General features: G+C 43.8%; 2 protein-coding genes across 2 annotated transcripts in view; both read left to right on the top strand.

Moving 5' to 3' along the window:
• The window catches only part of Tmed10 (transmembrane p24 trafficking protein 10), a 38,232-nt gene extending 30,508 nt beyond the window's left edge, over nt 1-7,724 (top strand). Inside the window, exons 4-5 of the mRNA XM_005343368.3 lie at nt 3,930-4,056; nt 4,836-7,724. Coding sequence (XP_005343425.1) covers nt 3,930-4,056; nt 4,836-4,957 — 249 coding nt within the window. The 3' untranslated portion in view covers nt 4,958-7,724. The remainder of the gene's footprint in view (nt 1-3,929; nt 4,057-4,835) is intronic.
• Nucleotides 7,725-13,334: 5,610 nt separating this feature from the next.
• Nek9 (NIMA related kinase 9) overlaps nt 13,335-17,048 on the top strand; it is a 39,947-nt gene continuing 36,233 nt past the window's right edge. Inside the window, exons 1-2 of the mRNA XM_005343367.3 lie at nt 13,335-13,664; nt 16,286-16,463. Of these exons, the coding sequence (XP_005343424.1) occupies nt 13,449-13,664; nt 16,286-16,463 (394 nt within the window). The 5' untranslated portion in view covers nt 13,335-13,448. The remainder of the gene's footprint in view (nt 13,665-16,285; nt 16,464-17,048) is intronic.

Genomic DNA, 17,048 nt, shown 5'->3' with positions numbered 1-17,048 from the left:
CTCTCGCTCTCTCTCTCTCTCTCTCTGTTCCTGCGCTCCTGATTCCCTTTCTTCTGTTTATTAAAGCTGAATATATCTTAATCCCAGCATTCAAGGCCTGCCTGGTCTACAGAGTGAGTTCCAGCACAGCCTGATTGGTTACACAGAGAAACCCGAAGAATGAAATGAATCCAAAGCTCTGATGCTTTTGAAAAGACCTTTTAGGTGGAAACAGCGAGCCGTAGAACCCTGCATAGTGTGTACTGTTAACAAATACATTTTATTTTGTGTGTTGGGATACACTTGCATATACATAAAAGTGTAAACACTGCATCTCTTCTTTCATGGTCTGAAAACCCGAGCACTAAGCTTATAACTGCAGCTGCCTCTGGAAGGGGATGTGGGGTCTCACAGGAGCTGAAGAGCTTCAGGGTGGACTCTGGATTTTTATTCTGTTTTTAGTAATTAAATTTTTAGCCGAGAGCATTTATGTATTGCTTATCCAGGTGAGAAAGAAATACTGCAAAGGTGGGGAATAGATGTAGTTTTCATAGGCCATCCTTGATAACGATGCTTTTTTTTCCTTTTAGTTTTAGGCCTTTGGCTATTGTCATCTGTCATATCAGAGTCTATCATCATATCAATATCTATCATATCTATTTATAAATTCTAGCTGGCAGAAGCACAACCACAGTTTCACTTCCAGTTCCTTTTTGCAAGTTTCTATTTGGGGACCCTTAAATAATTGATGTCTAAGAAGTTTCTTGCTGTTGCCTTTCTGTCACATGCAGGAAGCTCCAGATGAGGAAGCATAGAGCAGGAAAGATGTTAAACGGACTAAGTTTGGTTTATTATACATCTCATTGGTACCTTTCTCCCGGGGATTTTTGTTTGTTTAGTTTTGGGTTGTTTTGTTGTGGTTGTTTTGAGACAAGGTTTCACCTTGTAGCCCTGGCTGTCCTGGAACTCACTATTTAAACCAGGCTGAGATCCACCTGGTGCTGAGATTAAAGATGTCTGCCACTATACCCGACTTTCCTTGGGGAATTTTGTGCTCTGTAACTTTGTGTGAAATAAAACAGCAGATAAATACTGTAGGTTAATGACAATGCTGGGCCCTCAGCTAGGAAAGTATAAACACCGCATCTCTTCTATCGTGGTCTGGAAACCTGAGCACTGAGCTTATAACTGCAGCTGCCTCTGGAAGGGGATATGAGGTCTCACAGGAGCTGAAGAGCTTCAGGGGAGACTCTGGATTTTTATTCTGTTTTTAGTAATTAAATTTTTTAGCAGAGAACATTTAACTACTGGCTAAATCTTACACAGCTGCTAGACATTCTAAAAAGCGGCCAGCATTTTCCAATGTGAAGAGATAGCCATCCAGTGGAGGCTTAGGTGTCTCATTGTCAACTTAGCAGCACATTTTAAATGTATGCTACACATAAGCTCAGCTTTTCTATCCTTGCTTTAACAGATGGTTCCTGTTAAATTTTTAGATGATTATGCCAGGCAGTGGTGGCGCACGCCTTTAATCCCAGCACTCGGAAAGCAGAGACAGGCGGATCTCTGTGAGTTTGAGGGCAGCCTGGTCTACAAGAGCTAGTTCCAGGACAGTCAGGGCTGTTATACAGAGAAACCCTGTCTCACCCCCTCAAAAAAAATTTGATTATATTATTAATGTTTATCTTGTTCTGTACTCATTCAGCAAAGAATAGTTAAGTAAACTGGTGGATTGTTGCACACGTATAATCCTCGCACATTAGAGGTTGAGCTAGGATAAGTTAAGCCAGTGTAGGCCTCTTACCTGTGTCAGGAAGAAAATATATATAGATTAGAAAAGAAACCATGGAAATCACCCCTAAACCCTTCCGTTCTTTCCATATTTGTAGCATTTCGTAGACAGCACTCCAGAAGCTGGGGCAGGAGGATTGCTTTGAGTTTGCAGTCAGCCTGTGAGACTATCAAATAAATGAATACACAAGAAGTAAATGGTGAATGTAGGGAGGAGTTATCAAAAATTTCTTTTGTTTGGGAGAACGTGAGAGCCACCTTCATGTGTAAGATCTTGGAAAGCTCAGAATTTTATTCCTTTATTTATTCATTTTTGAGTCTTCTTACATAGCCCAGGCTAGCCTTGAACTCATGAGCTTTCTGCCTCAGCCATTGAGAGACTTGCAGTAGAAGGAGTTCAGGAATTTGGAATCAGCTGTGCAAAATGGCTGTAGTAAGACCTTCTTTTTAGGAAAGTTGGTTTGTTTGGGATGGTTGTTACAAATATATAGACATGCACACACACACACATAGCCAAGGCTGACTTCAAACTCACTGTGTAGCCAGCCTAAGACAACCTAAGTCTCCTGCCTCCACTTCTAGAGTGCACAGATTACTAGAGTGTGCTGCTATGCCTGGCCTTCCCCCCTGCCCATTAATGAAAAATAAAAAAAATACAGGAAATAATAACTGATAAGAAGCAAACATAAAGCACCTACATTTTTGCTTGTGTGATATGTGTTTCTATTTATTAATTTTCCATCCTTCACTCCTCACCCTACAGGAAGTCCTTGGAGATTTCTTTTGATAACTGGCTGTATCATTTTAGGAAGGAAGAAGAAAAAACTCGGGGTGATTTTTTGAGCAAATGTAGACTCTGTTCACTCTGCACTGTAGTCAAGCCCAGTGGTGTATGGCTTATATATGCAAAGCAGGATCCTGTTATTGTTTTGTGGACTTTTGTTTTTGTTTTGTTTTTTTTATTTTTTTAAGATTTATTTATTTATTATGTATGCAATATTCTGTCTGTGTGTATGCCTGCAGGCCAAAAGAGGGCACCAGACCTTATTGCAGATGGTCGTGAGCCACCATGTGGTTGCTGGGAATTGAACTCAGGACCTTTGGAAGAGCAGGCAATGCTCTTAACCCCTTGTTTTGTTTTTTGAGACAAGGTCTCACTGAGCCTTACTCACCCTTTCAGCTAGGCTGGCAAGCCATTGAGCGCCTCCGTCTGCATGTCTCCAACCTGCAGTGCAAAAGTCGAGTTTCAAGGATGCATCAGCATGCCCAGCCTTTTAAAAATGTGGGCTCAGGTACTCTGGCTTTCATAGCAAGTGATTTTCCTCACTGAGTCATTTATAGCTTCCTAGCCTTGTTTTTATTTATTTATTTGTTTGTTTGTTTGTTTGTTTGTTTGTTTATTTTTTCCGAGACAGGGTTTCTCTGTAGCTTTGGAGCCTGTCCTGGAACTAGCTCTTGTAGACCGGGCTGGCCTCAAACTCACAGAGATCCACCTGCCTCTGCCTCCCAAGTGCTGGGATTAAAAGCGTGCACCACCACCACCCGGCTCCTAGCCTTGTTTCAAAAAGTCTTTTTGTTGTTGTTGTTGTTGTTGTTGTTGTTGTTTTGTTTTCTGAGACAGGTTTCTCTGTAGCTTTGGAGCCTCTCCTGGAACTAGCTCTTGTAGACCAGGCTGGCCTCGAACTCACAGAGATCCGAGTGCTGGGATTAAAGGTGTGCACCACCACCGCCCGACTTAAAAAGTCTTTCTTTGTGCTCTAGGCTGACCTTGTCCTGGACACTTTCCTGCCTCTGCCTCCGGAATGGCAGGTTTACATGTACCACTACTTTACCTATCTTAAAGAAATCTTAATCAAAATTAAACATCTAAGGTGGAAAAAAATAGTTTGTGGAGATAGGTAGAAAGCCAAATTTTGAAGTACATTAGGATGATTGACAGAAGAAAATTTGAATGTGGTAAACTTCTAAAAAAGGCCGACAGTTCATACATGTGTATAATGTGTTCTAATCACATTCCCTCCCTTCTCTTGGCCTCCTTCCAACACTGGCCAACCCTTGTCCTACAAACCCTCCTACTTTGATGTCTTGTTTTGTTTTGTACTTGTTATTTGCTTGAGCAGCCTTTCAGGGAGTGCAGTCCTAATTCCAATCTTTTCCAGATTGCGAAGGTTGAGAAACTCAAACCACTGGAGGTGGAGCTCCGACGCCTGGAGGACCTTTCAGAATCAATCGTGAATGACTTTGCCTACATGAAGAAGCGGGAAGAGGAGATGCGGGACACCAATGGTGAGGGAGGATAGCGTTCATTTCTCAATGGGAGAACTGTAAAGGAGACAGGTCCTGTAACTCTCTGCTAGAAGTCTGGGAAAAGTGGAATATAACCTAGAGAAGAAAATTGCTTCTTTGGGGCTATTGCTACTAAGAAATGAATCAGCTGGCTAGGTTTTCAGAAGAATAAAATTTTCTTCTGTGATATGTAATGTCCATTTTCTCAGTTGGCTCGTAGCAGAGGATACCAATTTGTAATTTTTTTTTAAAGATTTATTTATTATATATACAACATTCCTTTTATGTATGCCTGCACACCATAATGGGGCACCAGGTCTCATTAGAGATGGCTGTGAGCCACCGTGTGGTTGCTGGAAATTGAACTCAGGAACTCTGGAAGAGCAGCCAGTGCTCTTAACCACTGAGCCATCTCTCCAGCCCCCATTTGCAAATTTTAACCATTTAAATGTGATTAGAAGCAAAACGGCACTGGAGCTAGAACGTAGAGCCTTGTGCATGCTAAGAAAGCCTTGTGCATCCCCACCACCCAGCCAGTGCTTTTCAACAGGGTCTTATTACGTAGTGCAGGCTGACCTGGAGCTCAAGACCTGGTCTTAACCTCCCAAGTACCGAGATCACGGGTGTATTACTACACTTGACTTTTTTTAATCGTTTGAACTCTGAGACTTAGGGACAGAATGAGGTTAATTAATTGTCTTCCCCCCTCCCCTCATTGTTTAGGCAACTGAGGCAACTTACTTCATTCCATTTATGATACTCTCTCTCTCTCTCTTTAGAGTCCACGAACACCCGAGTCCTGTACTTCAGCATCTTTTCCATGTTCTGCCTCATTGGACTGGCCACCTGGCAGGTCTTCTACCTGCGTCGCTTCTTCAAGGCCAAGAAGTTGATAGAGTAATGAGGCTCAGTCTTCAGTCCCCTGGTATCTCAGCCAGCAGAACATCGCTGGGACGTGCCTGGCCTACGTAGCTCAAGGCCATCTACTAACAGTATCACCCAGGCACAGTGGAGCTTTCTTGCCAGAACTGATTTCTTTTGGTGTGGGAGAATATGGGGCACCACCTACACCCAGCAAGTCAATGAGGACTTCTTTTTAATGTGGTAGGATTTGGACTGGTTTTTCAACAAGATTATTAAAGTCACCTATGGAAAAAACAAAACAAAAATAGGGGTTACGTAGATAATGCCAAAGCCAGCATTCGCCCTGGGTTCCCTCACGTGATCCGTTTGAGCTGTTTGCTTTTATTTCCCACTTGCTCATCGCCTTGATCTTCCGCTCTAGTTCTCCCCCTGTGTTTCTATGCCCGTGGTCAGCTTGTCTCATGCCAGTTGTCCTCTTCGGTATCCTTGTGAAAACACCGTGGACTTTCTTTTGGCCCTTAGGTGAAATGTTTACATAGCTTCTGGTGAGATCCTTCATAATTCTGTCTCCTAAAAGGGTCGTGGATGGGTCACATAAAAACATGAACTTTGAACTTTAGGTAATCTCTTCAAAGAAAATCTCAATTTTAGACATTAAAATGTTCGTGTTCAACTGCTTGAACTCCATGTGTGTGTTTTTAGTTCTGTCACGTGTAGATCCCAGTGATCATTTCAAGGTACTGCCCTACCTTCTCAGCTCTGGCTCCCTAGTCTGCTCGCCACTTCTGTACCTTTGTTACTGTGTTATGTAAATGGATCATGAAGAGTGTAACCTTTGGAGGTTGACTTCCCACTCAGTATAATCCCTGTGAAATGCCCCTCCAGGTTGTCGCATGTATTGCTAGTTGATTCCTTTTCGTTGCTGATCCTCCTCCAGGTTATGGATGGTAGGCATTGTGCTTAAAGGTCATTATGGGTGGGTTCGGGGATTTGGCCCTTAACTAGTAAGGCTCTTATGTGAATGCAAGTTTTCATCACTCTGGGATGAATGCCTAAGCCGGCATTTGCTCTGCTGTGTGGGAAGTAGTTCTTAAAAGAAACTTCCCTGCTCTGGTCTAGAGTGGCTATAGCATGTTACGTTTCCTCATTTTTATTAGTATTTCTTATCATTAGTGTTTTAACTTAGCCCCTTGAATAGGTACCTGTAATATTTCATTATGGTTTTAATTTGCATTTTCCTTTCATGTGCTAGTCATTTGCCATCCGTATGTCCTTGTCGGTGGAATGTCTGTTCATGGTTTTTGTCCATTTTCTACCTGGGTCACTTGTTCACGTTGCTGGTGAGTTTTGTGTAGGTCTTCTATCAGACGTGCGGTTGCTTGAATTTTTCACATAACTTCTACCAGGGAAAAATAACTACATTTTACCAGCCCTTCATGCATGGCCAGTCACTGACTCCTAATTCCTGTCCTTATATGTCCTTAATTTCTGTCCTCATCTCTAGAGAATTGGACAAACAGGGTTTAAATAGACATTTTAGGAGAGTCACAGAAAAGTAAATACTTGAAAATACTTGTAAAAGCAAAACCAAGGTTCACTTGTTGGGAGTATTAAGCACCTCAAGGCCAAGTCTAATGTACAAAAGAGATGTGGGGCTGGGAGTGTGCCCCGGTGGTCAGGTGCTTGCCTGACACACAGAAGGCTCTGGGCCTGATCCCAGCGCTAAGGGAAAGTAGCTCCAAATGTTTGTGAACAGGAAAAACACTCATTTGTCATCTGAGACCTTTCCCACTTCTCCCAGGACAGTAGGGAGGAGTTCTTTCTGTTATCTTTCTACCCTGCTTGTCTTAATTGCCCTGCTGAGAATTACAGGACTTAGGTTCATGTTACTTGCAGTAAAAAAAAGTGGACTATGGAAATTAGCAGAGAACACTGTTAGGTTGACCCGGATGCAGTATGAGGGTGAAAGGGAATGATTTATGTTGTTAAAGTCCAGGCTGTTCTGTTAAGGTTCCAGTTACTGTAAACTCCAGTCTTCTTTGTGGCATGAAGTGGTCTCTGGTACAATACTGCCATCTGCTGTTGTAAATGACAAGTCTTGCTCCTAAGAATTTAGAAGTTGAGTCCTCACCATAACAACAGATGTTCAGGAATCTGTAAAATTCATATATCAAATGATAGAGGAACAATTCAAGTAAGAAAAAATAAACAAAGTTTTGGGTCAGAATCCATCTGTAGACTTAAGTGCAAAACCGTAGCCTATGCCATTAGCCTAACAAGAGACTCCTATTTCTGACTTGTGCCTTTCCCCCTTTTAAGGAGCAATGAAAGCTACTCAGTTAGTTATGGTTTTCTGTTCTAAAAATGTCAAAGAAAGTAGGAGAGAGTAGAGTAAGTGTTTTGTCCATATTTTTTATTTCCAAGTACGGCTCTAACCTTAAGCCTTGTAGAACTGAAATTCTTTCAAGTCCTTTTCTTTGTTTTGATTCATGCCAAAAACAACCAACTTGGACATTATGTTTTCAGTTACAAAGTTAACTGAAAAGCATTTGCCTTTGACAACAGGCTAGCACAAAAGCATATCAGCTCTATAAACAGGTATGTTATCTGTTTCCCTCCATCTTCAATATTCAAAATAATCTGAGAATAATAGTTTCAACAAACCTTGTTATATCCCATTGTCATGAACCCCCATCAGAGCCATTCTTCTGTTTGTTAATGGAAAGAGGCATGTGAGATTTATACAGACTCACCTGTTGGAGATTTGTGTGTAAACTTTCACAAATAAAGGCTAGCAGAAACCACTTGAGGTGTACTTTACTGTTCCTCTTTAGTGCCTTCTTGTCTGGTTATCAATGATCCCTCTCTGTTTCTGCTTTGTACAGTACAGTAAATGAAACGTGATGGATTAAAGAAGTACAGTTCTTAGTTTACTCAGGTGGGTGAAGTTTATAGTGAACTAGTAAGCCCTTACATACATGCATTCCTTGTGTGTTGTCAAAGGGGACAGGCAGGCCTGTAAACGGGAATTTGTTTCTCCAGTCCCCCCTTGTTTCTGTTCCGGAAGTACCCCTCTCAGTTTAGACTCTGCAGTGCTTTGTTTGTTCATTTTTGGCCTATCTGGGTAAATTGCACCTCAGACAACAAAGCAATTTTTCTTCCCCTTTCACTTTTTAACATTTTCATGAATATTCCTTTTTAAATTTTTATTTATCTTTATGCGTATGGGTGTTTTGCCTGCATGTGTGTCTGTGCATACCTGGGGAAGCTGAAAGCCAGTAGAGGACGTCAGATCCCCTGGGACTGGAGTTACAGACAGGTGTGAGCTGCCATGGGAATCAAACCTGAGTCCCCTGGAAAAGCAGCAAGTACTCTTAACTACTGAGCCATCTCTCCATCTCCCCCTGAATCTTTTTCCTAAAAGCCAACATGAAGTGATCTGGCCACACATACATACAATTAATTAGTAAATCCATAGTCTACTGTAAGTCCATTTTAAATGGTGCTTCCCAATATTTGAGGATTTTTTTTTTCTTTTTTTGAAACAGAATCTCTGTATAGGCCAGGCTGGCCATAAACTCATAGCAGTCCCCGTGCCTCAGTCTTCCAGGTACTGCGATTGCAAGAATGAACCACTATGCCTGACCAAGTGTATTTTACCATCAAAGATTGTGGAAGCTGCAGAGATAGCTCAGTCAGCAAAGGGCATGGCCTGGGTTTGATTCCTAGCACTGATGTAAGAGGCTGGTCAAGTGCTTATAAGAGGTGGCCTGAGATTATGATCCCAGTACTGAGAAGCGGAGGAGACAGGTGGATCCTGGTGGCTCCCTGGTCTGTCATCGTAGTCTAGTCATTGAGCTTTAGGTCCTGATGAGAGACCATGTCTAAAAACCAGATGGATGGTCCTGAGGAGTGGCACATATGGTTGACCTCTCGCCTCTCTGTACATATACCCAGCATACACACCAAAGTGTTTCTCAGTGAGGTTTTAGGGAGCATATTGAGTCCAGCAAAACTTAGAAATGAGCAATGGCTTCGTGCTGAAGAGCACTTCTGCTCTTGCAGGAGACCCTGGTTTGGTTCCCAGCATCCACATAGTAATTCTAGTTCCAGAAATGCCCTCTTCTGACCCAGATACACACACTGCACATGCATGTACGCACATGGAGCAGAACACCCAAACACATGAAATAAAGTCTTTTCAGAAACTTAGAAATGAATTTGTTTCAAGAAAATCACTCATTTATTATATTTAATATATACTTTATAAATTACTCTGGTGATGTCCCATATATGAGCCATATACATAATTTAAATTTTTATATCTGGGTGGTGGTGGGTAGGTGGGTTTGAGGCCAGCCTGGTCTGCAAAGAGAGTTCCAGGACAGCCAGGAACACAGAGGAACCTGTTTTGAAAAAGAAAACAAAAGGCCTGGCAGGGGTGGTGGTGCAAGCCTTTAATCCCAACACTCTGGGGCGTCGCAGATGAGCTCTTGTGTCCGCTGAGCTCTTGTGGCCGGTGGCCGTGTTAGCGGGCCCCTGCAACAAAGCGTTTGGCGAGATGTCTCATACCATTTTGCTGGTACAGCCTACCAAGAGGCCAGAATGAGTGCATGGAAGGTGTTTGTAAGATGTATGAAGAACATCTGAAAAGAATGAATCCCAACAGCCCCTCCATCATATACGATATCAGTCAGTTGTTTGATTTTATTGACAGTCTGGCAGATCTCAGCTGTCTTGTTTTACCGAGCTGATACACAGACGTATGAGCCTTATAACAAAGTCGGGATCAAAGAGAAGATCTACGTACAAAAAAATGCAAATGGTCTGTTTTGACCGAAAGTCTTTAACTGATGAGCATTTATGAATATTCACCGATAATTAGTTTTAGGCTGGGACTGACACCTGTAGTCCTAGCACTTAAGAGGCCGAAGCAAGAAGCATACAGTGAATTTGAGGCTAGCCTGTGATACATAGTTTCAGGCCAGCTTGGGCTACAACATGAAAGCATTGTCTCAAAAAATTAAAATTAGTTTCAGTTCAATCCAATAAAATAAACTCAGCATGAACTTTCTATACACTCTCAAGATGCAAAAGGACAATCTGTTCATTAAACTCAAGATATGTAGGCTTTATAAATAAAGCCATTCACAGTTTTGGGCAGTCAAGTTAAAGAAAGCTACATTCCTGCTTCAGCAAGACTTAATTTTTTGGGGGCTGGAGAGATGGCTCAGTGGTTAAGAGCATTGCCTGCTCTTCCAAAGGTCCTGAGTTCAATTCCCGGCAACCACATGGTGGCTCACAACCATCTGTAATGAGGTCTGGTGCCCTCTTCTGGCCTGCAGACATACACACAGACAGAATATTGTATGCATAATAAATAAATAAATAAATAAATAAATATTTAAAAAAAAAAGACTTAATTTTTTGGAATGAAAGTTAACACTTCTGATTATAAGTAATCTAATCCCCCCCTATTATTTTAGCCCAAATATATACCAACTTTCTGTTCTGTTAAACATAGTTTAGCTAAAATCTACTGTACCCAGATAAATAAGAAGCACTATTCTCAAAGTGCCTTCTAACCACTAGTAACACTTTCCTTTGGATATGCCTCTGAGAAACCTTCACACACCCAACAAGTTCGGCTTGGACCTATGTCTCCTAAATGACTTTCTGGAACCTTGGACTTGTAAAAGCACTTACACAAAATTGTTATAGCCTGTTTTCTCAGGTTATGTGGAAGCCTCTGAACTCCATGAGGGTAGGAGCCATATTTATTCTATTATCCAGCACCTGGCATATGAAGGTACTTGGTCTTTGATAAATGAGAGAGCTTGAAATTCACAACTTGTATAATCTAGAACACTGAAAGCAGCGCAAGTAAACAGGAGTTCTCAGTCAGACAGGATAGCATAGCCAGAGGATAACACCCTGCTATTCACTCAACCTCTACGTTTCTGGTTCTGATGATATACAGCCGTGAGAAAAGCAAGGCCCAAGCTCTCTTGGAGCTTGCATTCTAACAAAAGAAGATAGCAATAAATCAGTAAACGTCAGAATATGAGATAAGCAGCCTTAAAACAACAGCGTTAATGGCTTGGGAGGGCTGTACTAGTTTGGACTGGATGTGAAAAGGAGTTAGATTTAGTTCAGTGTGAGCATCATACGAGCAGACTATCATTACAGAGACTGATGCTGTAATGTACACTCGGACAACAGAAATCCCTTGTGGTCTGCTAGCCAGATGTAGTGTGAAAAGTTACCGTATATTAGATGGAACTCCAATGAAGAGAAATGGGAATGCAACCTTCTCACAGCTATCTTCCTCCTGTGTGGATCATCTCTGTCTACTTACAGCCCTAGACTGCACTTCCTGAACGCCTACATCTACCTTAGCATATCCCAACTGATCACCAAGTCCTAGATGTCGCTCAGATGGCTTTCCCGAATCTGGACATCTTCACTCAGTGATCCTTGCTGCCTTAGCACCTTAGACTAGAAATTGCCTCCTACCTGACCACCTTTCCGCCAGCCTTTGTTGTCCACACTGCTTTCAGAGTTCTTCCTCCTACCCTAAGGGGCTCAAAGTAATACTGAGCTGAGCACTTAAGCAAAAGAATGTTTGGTCACCGTGCTACAGGAAGAAGGCATAAATGAGTCTCCTCAGAGGACTGGAGCATTGAGAGCCTTTAGAAGGCCATGTTGGTAAAGGAGCTTGCCATGCCAAACCATGGAGATGCGAAGGAAAGATCCCACAAAGTTGTCCTCTGACCGCCACGTATGTGCCATGGAAGCGTCATCTCTAACATGAATATACACGCAATGATATTTAAACAAACAAACAGCCGGGCGGTGGTGGCGCACGCCTTTAACCCCAGCACTCGGGAGGCAGAGGCAGGCGGGTCTCTGGGAGTTCAAGGTCAGCCTGGTCTACAAGAGCTAGTTCTGGGACAGGCTCCAAAGCTACAGAGAAACCCTGTCTCGAAAAAAAACAAACAAACAAAAAAAAAAAACAGCAATTGGGGGCTGGGTGGTGGTGGCACACACCTTTAATCCCAGCACTCAGGAGGCAGAGGCACGAAAATCTCTGTGAGATCGAACCCAGCCTGGTCTACAGAGCTAGTTCCGGGACAGCCAGGGCTACACAAAGAAACCTATCTTGAAAAACAAAAACAAGAAATAAATTTAAAAAAGAAAAAACCACTTGGGACACAGAGCCCTGATCATATAGTCCTTTGTCTTTAAAGTCTCCGATAATTTTCCACCGTACAGGAAAAACCAAACGGTGTAAGCTATACTTATTGCTTCTGTTCAACAAGCACAGTGGGCTCCAGCTCCATAACCTCTCAGCTTGTCGCATCCTGTCCCTTTCCTAGTTCTGGGGCCAGATTGCTGGGTTTGACTCAAGCTCCTCTTAACTATCTGTACCGCGATAAACAAGGTACCCCCCCCCCCGCCCCTGACAAACACATACACCTTGTTCCATGGTACTGTGAGGTTGAGGGGGAAAAAAAAAACCTTTTAGCATAGTGTCTTCTCAGGCAACTCTGTGGTGTAGGTAATAGTCTTGTAACTTTATAGGCTTAAAAAAAAATTGAAGTTCATAGTAGTTATGAAGTTGCTTAAGGAAACATAATAATGAAACTATTGACTGCATCGCAGTTCCCTGACGACTTGTGGGTAGGGAACATCCCGTCTCTGTTCTCCAATACGGGGGGATGTTTGGCCCTAGTGCTTCAGGAATCTTTCATGAGATCAGACTGTCGAAGATCTGCAAAACCGCATCTGGTTATGTTGAATGTGGGAGATGAGAAGTGAGGACAGAACAGAGTAAGCAGAGTTAAGAGATTTTAGTTACGCCAGGCGGTGGTAGCACACACTTTTAAGCCCAGCACTAAAAGGCAGAGGCAAGTGGATCTCTGAGTTCAAGCCCAGCCTGGTCTACAGAGTGAGTTCCAGGACAGCTCTGGCTACACAGAGAATCCCTACCTCGAAAAACAAAACAAATTATTTGAGGAGTTGTGAAGAGAGGACCTATGGTGGTCATAGGGGAATGAGCTGGACCTGCTGAATGCGAACTCAGAAGTATTTCAGTTTGCTACAGTATCTTACTATAGTGTCTCTTCAAACAATTCAAGTGACTGCCACTCCAGTCACAGCTCTTGAGAGGAGACTGGGCCACCGCGGAAGTGTGATGCAGCTCGGGGAGCCGGTGGGGGGTGTAGGGAAGGGGTCTGTAGGCCCGGAGACACCGTGGGGTAGCCCTTCGGCTCCCACGACTCCCACAGACGCCAAGCCCGGCGTCGCTCAAGGTACGCGGGACTCCTGGGCAACAAGTGGGCACGCGAAGGCGGAGGAAAAGCTCAGCGAGCCGGAAACTCCGAGAACCGCTTCCGGGTCAGGGGGCAGGAGCCACCATGGAAGCTCCCTGGGCCGCGGGGCCGCCTAAGCCGCTGGCGGGCTTCTGAGGCCAGTGAGGCGGTGCGCGGCCGGCGCTGCCCACCGTGGATCCGCGGGCCTCCGCCATGTCGGTGCTGGGCGAGTACGAGCGACACTGCGATTCCATCAACTCGGACTTTGGAAGCGAGTCCGGAGGTGGCGGGGACTCGGGCCCAGGGCCCAGCGCCAGCCCGGGGCCGCGAGCCGGCGGCGCGGCGGAGCAGGAGGAGCTGCACTACATCCCCATCCGCGTCCTGGGCCGCGGCGCCTTCGGGGAGGCCACGCTGTACCGCCGCACCGAGGTAGCGGCCCTCGGCTCCGGCCACTGCCGGGCCGCCCCGCGCCCTCCTTCCCGGCCCCGCTTGCCAGTCCCGCTTGCCCTCTGTGTTCAGGATCCTCTGGGTTTATACCTCAGGGGGCTCCACCGCGCTTTCGGTTCACCCGCACTAGGAAGTTGATTTGATCACCTCTGTCACTTTTATTTCACCGGGCGAACCGAGCGAGTCACTGAGCAGTCTTTTGAACTTTCGTTTTCCCGTTTGTAACTGGACTTAGCAATAACTACCCTAAAGAAAGTTACCTTTACTTTTTTAAAGGTTATTTTGAGGTCTAAACGAAGGTGCTTTGCACATTGTGAACAGTCATCCAGCTGTTCAAGGTTGGGATGGGGAGTTGGTGTATACTTATGAATACCCCACTGACATCAACTCTGCTCGTAGTGTCGTTATTTTTAAGTTCATAAGTGATCATCCAGTTGGAGGATTTTCTAGATCACCAGGAAGATCATCGTATCTTTTTTTTCCTCCTTGCTAATCCTTCAGTGCTTGTGTAAGGGAAATACTTTATTGGTGTAGCTAGCTCTTAACTATAGGAGGGATAAGGACCCCTTTCTTTGAGAACCCGGGAAAGCCAAGCCATCTTTCCCTCCTTGCAAAGTTCACATCCTTTGGAGAGACCCAGGGATCACTGACTCTCAAATTAAGAGTATGCACTGATTTAAAACCCTGTAGTGATGGTTCTGCTCCCCAAAACTCACCATGCATTGGGCTTAATCACGCCAGCCTTAAAGCTCTAGCTTTAGGGTAAACATTTAATGAGAACTTGCTGAGCTTGTAGAAGGTGATTCATCCACCTGCAATTCTAGCGTCTGCTCCCAGCCAGCATTTTTTTGGGCTGAGGATGAAACAGGCTCTGCCAATGCTAAGGAAGGCATTCTACCACCGAGCCACACCTCCAGCCCCCAGCGTATGCCGTTCTAACAGTGGGAGAATAATGTCATCGGTCTTCTTACTCGTGCTCAGAATGAGTGTCCGCGCTGTTTTCTAGCATTGAAGCCAGTGTATTTAAGTGGCTTACTCACTCAAGGTTTAGAATAAATCTTAGAAGATAGCTCCAGTCTCACGTTTCTTTCCTTTGTTAGCGTGTCGGACTCGCATGCTAGCCTTGAGTTCCTTTTTATCACGCTTCTCAGAAACGTTGGCATTATCTGTATCATCCACTGTTTCTTAGATCTGGATTTACAAAGCTTATTAGAAGCAGCCCTTCCCCTCTAGATAGAATTTGGTGAGAAGGTTAGTAAGCAGGGTTTCAGGCGCGGATGTATGTCAGGAAAAAGAATGGGGGGACTCTGAGTGCAGAGGTGCCGAAATAAAAGAATGGCTCACTTACATGTATGATAAAAGGGCCAGAGTTTTCCAGAAGAGAGTTTTAAAGGCCTTGCAGAAGCAGAGACAGGAATGCTAATGTCGGTGATGGTGCTGGTAGGATAGGAAACATATCTAAAGAATTAGAAGTATCCCAAAATCAAGTTAGGGCATTTTGCATGGAAGTAACTGCAGATTATGAGGATTAAAACAATAAGACGGGGCTGGAGAGATGGCTCAGTGGTTAAGAGCATTGCCTGCTCTTCCAAAGGTCCTGAGTTCAATTCCCAGCAACCACATGGTGGCTCACAACCATCTGTAAAGAAGTCTGGCGCCCTCTTCTGGCCTTCAGGCATACAGACAGAATATTGTATACATAATAAATAAATAAATATTAAAAAAATAATAAGACTAGGACATTCTGATCCTGGAAGAATAAATAAAAATTATGAAGTTTAAATGTATGGAATCAGGCAGGCTTAATACTTTGTCAGCTGTAGAGGCTGCTGTGTGTTCTCTCTCCCCCGCATTCTCGCACTACCACCAGCCCTTTATGACTAGGGACCAGCAGCATCCCTCAGTAGAGTCCTTAGCTCTGCTCTCGTCTGAGACTTCTACCTGAACAGATACTGTGCAAATTATGCAACAAAAGTAATGGTTTCATTTTTTTCTACACTTATTTATTTTGTGCATTTATTATTATGTGTGTGGAGGGGTCAGAGGACAACTTGTGGGTGTCAGTTCCTCCACCATGCAGGCTGTGGGGCTTGACTTCAGGTCATTAGGTTTGGCAGTAGCACCTTTACCCACTGAGCCATCTTGCCAGCCCTCAGAGTAGCTTTTTTTTTTTTTAAGATTTAATTTTATTTTTAGTTCACTGTCTATACATGGGTATATGCAAGTGAGTGCAGGTCCCCTCAGAGGTCAGGGACATTGGATCCCACCTCAGTCCTCCCAAGATCTAAAGTTATAGGCACTTGTGAGCTGCCCAAGGTTGACACCAGCAATCAAACTCTGGTCCTCTGCAAAAGCAATACACCCACTTAAACACTGAGCCATCTCTCTAGGCCGGAAAATTATACGTTAATGCTTTACTTCCCCTAGTTCTTCAGCAAATTATAATGATTGTGTGCAGAACCTTTAAAGTCTATTAAAAGGAAAAAGTAAAGAGTCATTCTTTGCCCCTCTAGGAGGTTTTCTTTCTAGGCTCACAGGTTGGGTATGGATCCGTGCACTGCCAGGCAAGAAGAAAACACAATGCTCCTGCTACTGTGTTGTAGGATGACTCACTGGTGGTGTGGAAGGAAGTCGATCTGACTCGACTTTCTGAAAAGGAGCGTCGTGATGCCTTGAATGAGATTGTCATTCTGGCGCTGCTGCAGCATGACAACATCATTGCCTACTACAACCACTTCATGGACAACACCACCCTGCTGATTGAGCTGGAGTACTGTAATGGTAAGGCCGATTGCAGTGAGGGAGAGGAGTGTAAGCAAAGACGGACAGTGACAGACTGTGAGTGGATTCTGGAGTAGGAAGGGTTGAGGTCTTGAAGCATTTGAGGTGATGTTCGGAGTATGGGGGGAGTTCCCTTCCATTGTCACTTTCTTGTGGTGTCCATTTTTGGCCATCTTCAAATTATTCTTACTGAGTTTTGTGGGGGAGGATAGGTTCTTTCTGGGTTTTTAGTTGTTTTTATGAGTCTCGCTGTATCTCAGGCTGGTAAAGAACTCAATATCTAACCCAGACTGGCGTAGAACTGGTGGCGGTCCTCCTGCTTCTGCCTCCCCAGCGCTGAGATTTTAAGCCACCACTTCTGGCTCTTTAAATTATTTTCAGTTGTGTTTTGTATAAATTTTTCAAGATTTTTCCTCATGGAATGGCATTAGCTCATCATTTTAGATGTAGTGTAGACTAGTACCAAACAATGTAGTGTTTATTTTAAATTCTTTTTTTTTTTTTTTTTTTTTTTGATTTTTTGAGACAGGGTTTCTCCGTAGCTTTTGGTTCCTGTCCTGGAACTAGCTCTTGTAGACCAGGCTG

This window comes from Microtus ochrogaster, chromosome 1, assembly GCF_000317375.1.
Source record: "Microtus ochrogaster isolate Prairie Vole_2 chromosome 1, MicOch1.0, whole genome shotgun sequence".
NCBI lineage: Eukaryota > Metazoa > Chordata > Mammalia > Rodentia > Cricetidae > Microtus > Microtus ochrogaster.
The sequence above is the reverse complement of the archived record's forward strand: the minus strand, read 5'-3'. Positions and strand labels throughout refer to the sequence as shown.